General features: G+C 32.0%; 1 protein-coding gene across 1 annotated transcript; it reads right to left on the minus strand.

The window, feature by feature from the left end:
- Window positions 1-3,187: 3,187 nt before the first annotated feature.
- Window positions 3,188-10,255, minus strand: LOC106769969 (putative white-brown complex homolog protein 30). The gene is made up of 14 exons (XM_014655787.2): window positions 9,816-10,255; window positions 9,617-9,690; window positions 9,243-9,515; window positions 8,420-8,483; window positions 8,188-8,334; window positions 7,972-8,006; window positions 7,667-7,740; window positions 6,429-7,348; window positions 5,675-5,971; window positions 5,095-5,580; window positions 4,472-4,620; window positions 4,014-4,303; window positions 3,791-3,924; window positions 3,188-3,666 (listed from the first exon to the last, which is right to left on the minus strand). The coding sequence occupies exons 1-14, from the start codon at window positions 10,007-10,009 to the stop codon at window positions 3,510-3,512; spliced, it is 3,294 nt and encodes a 1,097-aa protein (XP_014511273.1). The 5' UTR covers window positions 10,010-10,255; the 3' UTR covers window positions 3,188-3,509.
- Window positions 10,256-11,189: the final 934 nt, after the last annotated feature.

The raw sequence follows: 11,189 nt of genomic DNA on the forward strand, positions 1-11,189 counted from the left end.
GATTTTTTTAATAACTTTCATGCTTTGAATGTTTGTGTTTTTTTTTTCATACGGTTGTGATTCATTGAGAAGTGTTACAAATTTTAACATAAGTTATAAATTAATAAATGAGTTTTTATCCCAAAGTTCAAAAGATTAAATGTGAAGATATTTCATAGAGCATTTGTGATACATCTTTCTATGCATTGTTTTAGACTTGTTTGACCTTTCATAGTTTTTTATATTAATAAACTGATTGTTTTTCTTTTGTGATTCTTATACTGAGCTTAATTTTTAAATATAGGTCATTTTTATATTTATTACTTTGAAAATCAATCTAATGTTTGAGTTGCTAAATTTGAATTTGAATATTAATGATGTCCCTAAAATAAAGAGAGAGTTATGTGACTCCTGTTTTACAAGCAAAACCCAATTAACACATCCAAAGGCTTATAAATGTATGTTACCAAATTACGGTTTTGCATTCATTTTGTTTTAGGAAACTATTATTATGTTATTAGTGAATTATTGGACTAGGTTTGATTATTTTGATTAAATTTACTAATTTAGTCTGATTAATAGGTTTTTCAAAAATTCAGACATGAAATAAATATGACATTCATTTTTTTTCATATTCTTAGGATTTTTTATTGAGTAAAATTCTTTTTTTCTTTCTTTTTCTGATTTTCTTTCTTCGCATCAATTTTGATTGAAAGATCAATTTTCAAATCAATTCAATATTCTAAATTTCCTATAAAAAAAAATAACTTTATAATTATTTTTATTAAAGAATTGATTTTAAGATAATTTAATTTTTCATAATCAGCTTGTTAAATGAGATTTGTACTCAATGATATATTGAGTAAAATTCTTCTTGAAAGCATATTCTTCTCCATAAAAGTGTTTCTGAAAGTGTTTTTTCCTTTTTATGTTAGTTGTTTTTTCTTCTCATAGGTTATTTTAAGTTTCATAACTTCAACTTTTTTGAACCCTAACTTCAATTTATGTATTGTCGTAGTAAATAATTGCTTGTTGGTACAGTAGATTTGTGGGAGCTTCCTAGCTCTTTTTCCAACTTTCTTCCATGTAACTTCAACTTAATGCTTCTAGCTTCTAGCTGTGGTTAAAGTCGCCATCAAAGGAAGCAAAACCAATGCTATTCTTTTAATAACGTTGACATTTTTTGGAAAATGATATTTTAATACTAATTTTTTGACACCATTTTGACATTGCACACGTGTCAAAATATAGTTGGATGATTTCAAATTAAAAAAGAAACTTTGGTTTTTCTCTTCCAAATATACCCTTATCTCAGTTTTTTTTAATTTGAAATCATCCAACCACATTTTGACATGTGTGCAGTGTCAAAATGGTGTCAAAAATTAGTGTTAAAATATCATTTTCCTTTTCAATTTGTGTAGGCTTTTAGTCGACACTGATATCCATTGTTGCGGTGATTGCAAAGTTCATTTCTGCATTGTAACTCCAAAAAGCTCAAGTTTGTTATGCTTCATTGCTTTTAGCGCCTACTTTGAATCACTTTAAGAGGCTTGTTTACAATCTTAATATCAATGTCTTGTAAAGTGTAACTTAAGTGTCCCTTGACATGTACTTAAGTATGAATGTACATAGCTAAACACTTAATATATTTTGCATTTGGAGGATGTCACTGCATAAATATTTATAAAATAACATTTACTTGAGCTAAAATGCTTTTGCTTAAGCATTAGTTTCCAATCTCAAACACTTACAACATTTTAATCCTACTGGCTTTAATAAGCTTATAATGCTTAACCATTATATGTTTCGCTTTAGCGATACATCACAATATATATTAACTTTAAGTTGAGAAATTATTTTTTCTGATTGATTAGTTTTGTGATATTATTTAAAAGACACTCATGATTACGGTCACAAATATTGTTATTCATTATAATGCATTCATATTATGACAATGTTTATGTTATATAATTTACTGATGAACCACTCCTATGTTCACTTTTGTAATAACTTTTTAGGAAAAAAAAGTTGTCACAAAATCCTTTACAAATGTCTAACTTAAAGTCTTTTACAAAACTAGTAAAGAGTTTCAGATATTAAAGGTAACAAAACAATTTATTTGTCTATCATACCATTACAACTTTATTTAATCCATTATAAAAATATAACAAATTGAATCCATTCATTTAATTTTTCAATGATTAATTATCTATCATTATTTTTCAAAATTTAATGGATCTTTCAATCAATATATAACAAATTAAAAATTTATTATTAAATGTTTCTTAAATTTACGAAGTATATTTTTAAATTTTCTTTAACAAACTTTTTAAAATATGATTAAAAATGTATTTATAATTTTTTGATATTACTTTTTTGGATGAATTGAATATCATTCATGAAAATATTATCTATGGATCGATTAAATTACATTGGCTTTTAAATTTTTTTATAATAAGAAATTTATCCATCCATCTATTTTTTTATTGTTGGTTGGCTTTCTTCCACATATAAATGGCTATACATTTTCACTTTTTCTGAATATTCGGTTGGGATAAGGGTTATCTTAGATCCAAAGTATATATACATACATATATACATACATACATATATATATATATATATATATATATATATATATATATATATATATATATTATATTCTATCAATGGTGAGTTTCAAGGATCTCAACCAAATATTAGCATAGTCGTTGCTCTTGTTTAAATTTTTGTTTATTATATAAATTTTAATAGTAAGAGAGCAATACTATAATCATTATAAAATAATTCATTAAGGTCAAATATAAATATATATTTTAGAGATTTGGTTCAATAAAATGAAGAGTGAAGAATGTAATATTATTTATAAAAATATTCAGACTTAATTTTATTTCATTAAAGATTACAATTAATTGTAAACATACAAAAAATAACATATATTTCTATGTATCATAATTAAATATTAACCCATTTTAATGTGATCAATGTTTTTCCTTTTAAGAAAAAGCAATTATAGTTACCAATTTAACTTAAAAATAAAAAAATTATCAATTTGTGCTTTTAATTCTTTTATTCTTGCTGATAATAAACCATACACAATGCTTCTCCCAACCTCATTTTATTTATAATTATACAATTTATAAATTAATTAAATCGGTAATTTTTATTATATAGAAATTATTTAAAAAAACAATACGTTCATCACACTACTAATTAAACATACTAGTTACAGATAAGATTTGAACAAGCTTAAGAGAATATCTTTTGCTATTATACATTTGTGCACAAACTATTTGTCATTTACCCAAGTGAGCAAATGACTAACAGAAAACAAAAATACTTACACAAAAATAGGCATTGTTACAACATGTAACCTAAAAATATCTTACTGCTAAGTCCAAATGTTTGACTAAATCTTGCATTAAGTATTCTCCTGAAAAATTGGAAACTATCCCTACTTGCTATAACACACTAGCAATGGCATCTTAAAAGCTTTGATTTGTACACAAGGATCACAAGCATATCCCAAATCACTTCTTCTGAGTGATCACTAAACAAAAGAAGGCCACAACTCGAGCAATTATACCATACAAAACGAGGGCAAGCATACAAATAGGCCAGTCTCCGACATTATAGCCATTATTCATTAGTGAACTACACCGAGTAATCAACCAAACTCCAGTGTACCTAAGAAAAATAAAAAACCACAAGAGTTACATGGTGAGAATAGAAGGTAGTTGAAACTAAGGAATCTTCATTAGTTAAGGACCAAATAAGGAAAGGGAATATAAACTCACTAATTGAAACCGACCTTTCAGCATTTGCAATGATAAATGCCTCTAAAGCCCAATTTGGATAGCACAACTTTACAAGGATCTTCATAAAGAGAGTGTCTTTCTTCTGGTTTGCAATGAGAGTCATGACAACTGGGAGAAGCACTGACCACTAAAAGTGATAAGAAAACAAAAGAGGGTCATATGTGCAGTTATATTATATCAACAATTTGAAAATGTTTATATCTTTATGATCCGTACCAATTGTGCTGGAGCAGGCTCAAAATAAATTGCCATTATATATGCCATGCCAGTTACACAGTACACAAGGCAAAGCAAAATGACATAATTACTTGCGAAACTTGACCTTGGATTGCTAAAAAAATAGAACATGGACAGATAAACTACAGGTTTTATGACTGTATTGAAAATATCAATTGAATCTTTGGCCAAAAAATGTGCCAGATTGCTGATTCCAGATGCACTCTCCCTCCAATATTGTAATTTATCCAGAGAAAATGATCTCAGAGCTGAAATCTTGCAAAGTAAAGCTGCAAGTGTTCAAAATGAATGAGGAAAGAGACAAATCGTAAGGAGCAAGAACTAAAGTTTGATACAGCTAGAGCCATTCAAAATTTTTAGAGGAATCTAAATTAGAAATTCAATTAACCAACAAAGAAAATGTAGAATCAAATTTGGTATGGAGTTGTGAAACTTACAGACAGCAATAACGGTATAGGTATATCCGAGGGACCCAAAGGTTTCGTCATTTACTTTAGTAAGAGTTCCTAATATAGCACCAGCAACCAATAAAAGGAGATAGTCAACTGCTTGGGATTTTCCTTCTCTTAGCGCCTGCTTACAAACCCTGAACACAATGAAAATGGTTAATAATTAACTAACGTAATCCACAAAGTATATAATTCATTGTAGGACAAAAACCAGAAACAACTCAATTTGTTCAAATATACACTATGAAATTTAAACTTAAGCAAACAGATTAACTAAGATTTCAAGTTTCATGCTAAAAACTCCACATCATATCATATCTATTTTAAGATACATAGATAGTTACTTGATTCTAACTCCAATTTACTTCTTATTGTTAAGAAGTAGATTTTAAGTCTAACTCAATCTTATAAAATCAATTTATAAGATGAGATTTTCAACCACTTATATACTGTCCACTCGTCTTATCTCTAGTCAATATGAGATCTCCAACACTTATACTAGACAAAGATGACAAACTTGATTAAAAGAAGCTAGAAATCCATTCTTGTTAGTTAGTTAACTTTAAGGGCAATTGTATCTATAGTAAACCTTAAGGTTTCATAATTCATACCGTCCAAGGTAGTATCTGTACTGTCGAGCTACACCAGGAGTTCTTCGATTAGACAAGTCCTTAGTCTTTAAGAAGGTTGCTTGTATATGATCTTTTCGCATCTGAACATTACTCTTCATATCCTCCCAAAACTCTCCAGCAAAGGATTGATCATCAACTTCCTCTGGGGGCTTTATTGGATTTGCCTCAGTGCTATTTGTTGAGGCTGCAGCAATTTCATCAGCAAAATGAAGCATATCTGGTGGTACTGGGTAACTGTTATGTAACATCCATCTCACAGGAAGCTGCTCATGAGTCACAGCTCCATTTGGTTTCACTAAACCTTCCAAAATGTCAATGAAATGGTCCGGAGGATTCACTCTATCAGGTACATTGATTCCAATGCCAGCAAAGTATTCTTCTACTTTCTTAACAGGACCATGATATGCAGTAAGACCTCCTTTGGCTAGAAACACTATATCATCAAACATTCTGAACAAAGTATAGCTGTATCACAACAAAATCAGTGTCAGATATCTACTATATATTGTAAGGTGTATGTGTACTTCATCAAAAAGAGAATAGGAGAGGAAGATCTTACCTTGGTTGATGAAGTACCATGCAGATATTTACTCCTTCTAGTGCTTCACGACGAAGTGCTTTAAGCAATAAAGTGGAAGATGCACTGTCTAAACCAGTTGTAGGTTCATCTAAGATTAATAATGATGGCTCCATAACCATTTCCATCCCTACATTTACACGTTTACGTTGTCCCCCAGATATACCTCGTTTTTCTACTGTCCCAACAAGGGAATCCCTCACTGCCTGGAGTCCTAAGGACTCAATCACTCTTTCAACAATCAGAACCTTGTCTGGTTTTGGCATATCCGCAGATAGTCTTCAGTAATAAGAAACAACTATGTAAATGAAATTAACAATGAAAAGAAGGCAAAAAGATATGCAAATTCATGAGAAAGTTAATGCAATCATTTTGAATGAGACGGTTAGTGCATGTGTTCACTATAAAATCAGGAAGAGTAGGAAAAAGGGAGCACATCATATTAAAATATGTGAAGTGTTTCAATATTAATAAATTGATTGCACGACAATTGTTTAAAACTAACCTAAAATATTATGAAGCAAATTCTCAAAAACATGGCATACTAGTCAAAAGATTGATAAGCATGAGATTAGGAATGAATCATATATAACTGCTAAAACCATTCAAAATAAAGTGTGCTAAATTATTTAACCTTTGAATGATGTACAGTGAATTGGAGGTAATGTAACAAAGTTAACATTTATAGCATTTATAAAAGAGCCACAAAGTAAGTTCTCCAAGGTAAATCAGAAACCTGCATCTTGCACTGAAACGAAGATTTTCTTCCACGGTCAAGTTCCCATGCACAATATCATCTTGTGGAACAAAACCAATAATTTTCTGATAACAGTGAATGGATTCGGCCTTTCCATTAATTAGAATTGATCCTGTCATAGTGCATCCTCTTGCCTTCCCTGCCAATGCAGAAAGAAATGTAGTTTTGCCAGCTCCTGAGGGACCCATAACAGCAGAAACTCTACCCGGCATGAGTTTACCATACACACATCTCAGTAGATGTTTTCTTTTACCTTTCAAAGTGAGAGTTAAGTCCTTAAAAGCTACCTCAATCACAGGCCTTGTTCGAACCTCACCTTCTGTGGCCATCGAAATAACTCCGGAGAAAGTCAAGTTCTTGTTTTTCTCTTGTTGAGCTTTCTCCTTCTCAATTTGACCATAAGCATACCTTAAAATTTGGCTTTGTGTGTGTAAATTCTTGCCCTTTGGCATCTGCTTTTTGATGTTTTTATCTCCAATTTGTAGGTTGAATCCTTCATTGCTATGTGGGTCATCCTCAAGGGAATTCAACATTTTAGTAAGGTTGGTAGGTTCCTTTTTTTCCACGTCTGAAGCTGCAGACTGTTGCTCATAGCTTGAATTTTGTACCGATGGCAAAAACGTATCTCCCATACCACGTTTAGCTTGGTTACCAACCTTTAAGGTATCTGATTTCGCTGATTTTTTTCGAGAAAAGGTTCGAGATAATTGCTCACCTAATCCTCCACCTTTACCTTTCTTAGCAATATCTTTTGCTATTTTCCACCGTTCCCTAGCCTGCACAGTTTCCCTTACCTGTCTAGCAGCAGCTTCTCTAGATTTTGCCTTTCTCCTTTCTCGAGTAACTAGAACTTGATCAGAACAGTTATAAATGAAGATCAGGAGAGTGCTCAATGCAACCTGCAAGGGGGAATGATACCAAATATGATAAACTGTACACAGGGAGAAGACATTCTTGGAAAATATTTGACAATATCTCATGTTACTTCAGAGCATACGCAAAAGTATAAATCAAGTAAACTTTGGGACATTTTTGTGCTGATACCATGTTGCATTTCTTCATTGTGCAACAAGACAACCATAAGCTCCAATAATGTGCTTGTAAAATAAAACACAAATGCTATGATCTTCAAGAATAATAACTCAAAACTCAAACCATATCAAAACCCTGATAGAAGCATGACAAGAAAGTTGAATAGCATATTAAATTCTACTTACAATAAGTAAAGCGCCATAAGCATGCATGTTTTGGTTTGCTGTGTTTGGATTGCAGGAACTCAAGCTGGAGCATTCTGCAGAAATGAACAACATTGACAAAGGTTTTGAAATAGTGCCCTCAATTCTCAAACATAATAGATCAAGAAAATAAGGCAACGTTAAATTCAATTATTGACAGATAATTTCCGTGATCTAGCCCATTTATGACATCAACTTTGTTATAAGACTTTCACTTATTACAGTCTACTTTATGGACAGCGAATAATAAATGGACCAAATAAACTATACTTATGATAAAAACTCACTATTTTGATGAGTAGAACCCCTCCGGCAATAATATCTGAAATTAGGAAAAGATAACTAATTAGCATGAGTGCTCGATAGTAAGTAGTACTAGGATGGTTGCAATGTGCATGAAGACTAAAAGCAGGTAATAATGGAGTTTTATTTAGATTGAATAACAAAAAGGGGAATTTTGATAAATTAAAATGGGCAAAATAAGGCATGGGATAAATCAATACCCACTATCACAAGAGACTTTACGTGTTGTAGTGGGGCAGTATGATCCTGGAGAACAAAAGATATCACTATTGTTCACCACGCCAGTCCAAATGTCAGCACTGCCACAACTATGATTTGTTTCTCCCTGAGGTATTTGGTAACTATATCTGAAAATTCATTTTCAGTGTTGAAGTTAGAAAACATCACTTTGAGTAAAAAAAACATAGAAAACAATCGAGAAGTAGAACTTACGGGTCACATATTCCAGTCGCATTATTCAGTTTTGCAAGTGGACAATAAGAACCTAGTGGGCAAGCTTCATACAGAGGAAAATCAGAAAAGTTAAGAAAAAAATAAAAAAAAAACCGTGCGGACTGATTTTATTCATAAAAGATAATCCAAATTTTAAACAAAACCGAAGCTGCTTTCTTCGTGATATAAAAAGTTAGCACTAACAAAATCAAACTCTAAGAAAAGAAGATAAAGGCTTATGTATGCATTATACGCTACTATTTTTCGTTTAGCTAGAAAAAGAAAAACTATTTACAAATTAAATCATTTAGCGGTATATGGATGGTAAATTAATAAAGCCAGGTTTAATATTGTAATTTTGAAGAGATTCAACAGCTCTAACCTACAACAAGAAGATTTGTGATGATAAAATTTGCCATGTAGGTCATTCTAGAACGATGTTAACATTAGTATTCTTTTTAAGAAACTCTAACTTGAAGACATTGTTCCTAGTACTTTAGGAGAAATTCTCTCTTTGACTTCGGCATATTCAGAACAGGTCCTTTTCTATAAGCTTGGGTATATATACTAGTTAGATTAACCTTATTTTCAAGAAATTCCTTTTGATTCTGGGTATAAATTATGCATTGAAGCTGTGAAGGCCAAAATAACAAACACACAAATAATGGGGGAGATGCATATCCAGGAAAGAGTATTTGATGGATGTTTCAACAACAAAACATGCTTGTTTCAACAACAAAAACACGTTTGTCTCAACAATTAACAGAATTTCATCCTACATTGGCAAGTAATGGTAAAAATTAAAGAGGTATGACATACTTACGTATCATGCAAGTCAATCCTTGAGGACAGAAAAACCCCTCACAACAAGCCTGACAGTTGCTGGTTCTAACGGGAATCTCCTTTATGTCTTTTTTGAGGTCAAAATTTTTGCCAGCGCTACAACTCCATCCAGGTTCGCAACCAGAAACCCACGAGGTCAAGTTGCAGTTCCTGTTAGGTTTTACATAATTGCTAGATGTTGCCCCTTGTTCCAGGAAACCATGGAAGTAGTACCTTATTTCAGACACAGTACATATTCTATCTCTGAAATCCCCTGTCAATAAAATCACATTACCCACTTGCATGAAATAAATGAGATGAAAACAGCAAACTAAATTTCATCATAGACTAGAATGCGAAAACGAAAGCTGATACCTTTTTTCTTAACACAAGAATCCACGAAATCCAACCTTCCTTTAAAATCAAATGCTTCCTCCCAATCTTTGTGCCTGAAATGCCAACAGTTCTGTCAGCAAGGAATAAGAAAAGATTCAACGCATTGGGATGAATGCATGGTTGGTTAGTAGAAGGAGTATAAGAGGAAGGAATGATATATAGAAAAGGAGTGACTCACACATCCTTGATGCAGAAACCTAAACCTGCTTTGATATCCTTGTTTAAAAGAATGGCGAGGTTTTCAAGCTCCTTGTATATCTCTTCGGTGTAAAAGGATGGGGCGAAAGTGTTATCGGCGCATTGAATGGTCGGGAAGAAAGGGATGAAGAGGAAGAGGAAAAGAAAAGAGAGGGAAGAAGCATGGTTCCTCATTGGCGTAGTGTGGAGGAGGATGAAGGAAGCAGGAGGCTATGGAGAAAAGCATAGCATGGCATGGATGAGAGAAAGAAAGGAGAGGAGGAGTCAAAGGCTTGCTCATTGGTAATGGTTTTGCTTTGGATTCAAGAAATGGCCCGGAGAAATGGGTGGCTAGATTCAAGCATCTACATTCTTTCCATATTCTCTCTCTTTCTCTTCATGGTTCGCTAAAACACTTTCAATACTCTTTCTCATGCTTTATTTTTTGACTCCATTTTAGTATTCATTTATTCAATATTATATATATGTATCTTCAAATAATAGTATATTTTAGTCAAGCATTCTAGCAGTAATATAAACGTGGGTGATAAAAAGAAAAAAGAACGTGACTCACTTCTAAATTTAGTTTTTTTTTTTTTTTTATTGAAATCTACACACTACAAATATAATAATTAACTATGGTTTTTGACTTTGAAAGAAATAGATATAATTTTTCATGGTTTTTAATTTATAATGTTCTTCTGGAAAACAAGAAAAATTATTCATTATCTTATAACTACATTGGTGGATGATGTAATGATCATAATTATATAACTTGATTAAATTAATTAAATTTGTGAAATAACTACATAATATTTTACTAAAAAGAATTGAATTATTTAGGATAAAAACTTAATTGAATCATTTAATAGTTTAATTTTAAAAAATTATCTTCTAAAATTACTTTAGTTAACTAACTAATGAGTCTCTTGTCCATTGCTTTCTCTTACTTCCATCCAAACCTTGTGTCGACGCGAGCACCTTCTTGTCTTCTGTTCGAACCATTGCGCGCTTGCTACGCTCGTACTCCAATGTTCTCCGGTATCGTTACTGCTACTATCTAGGCAACTATCGCCAAAACCATGTCAACTTAGGTCTCTGATGACGGGAGCCCATTGTTGTCGTCTCCGGTTCGTGATCGTCGTTGGCCATTCATCACCGCTAGTTGTCTGACTGAATTTTATCGTCGCGATGCGACGTCAAATCCTTGGCCACCGCTGCAATTTCCGACGAGGGTTTCACTCTCCGCCTGTTAGTAACTTTAAAACCCATTTACACATACCTTTCATTTTTAGGTTGAATCAATGTGATTTAAATTTATATTGCTTTGTTATATGGCTTTGAATGGGTGAGTTCTTGTTTTGTTTGATTTTGA

The sequence above is a fragment of the Vigna radiata genome, chromosome 8, assembly GCF_000741045.1.
Source record: "Vigna radiata var. radiata cultivar VC1973A chromosome 8, Vradiata_ver6, whole genome shotgun sequence".
In the NCBI taxonomy this organism is placed as follows: Eukaryota; Viridiplantae; Streptophyta; class Magnoliopsida; order Fabales; family Fabaceae; genus Vigna; species Vigna radiata.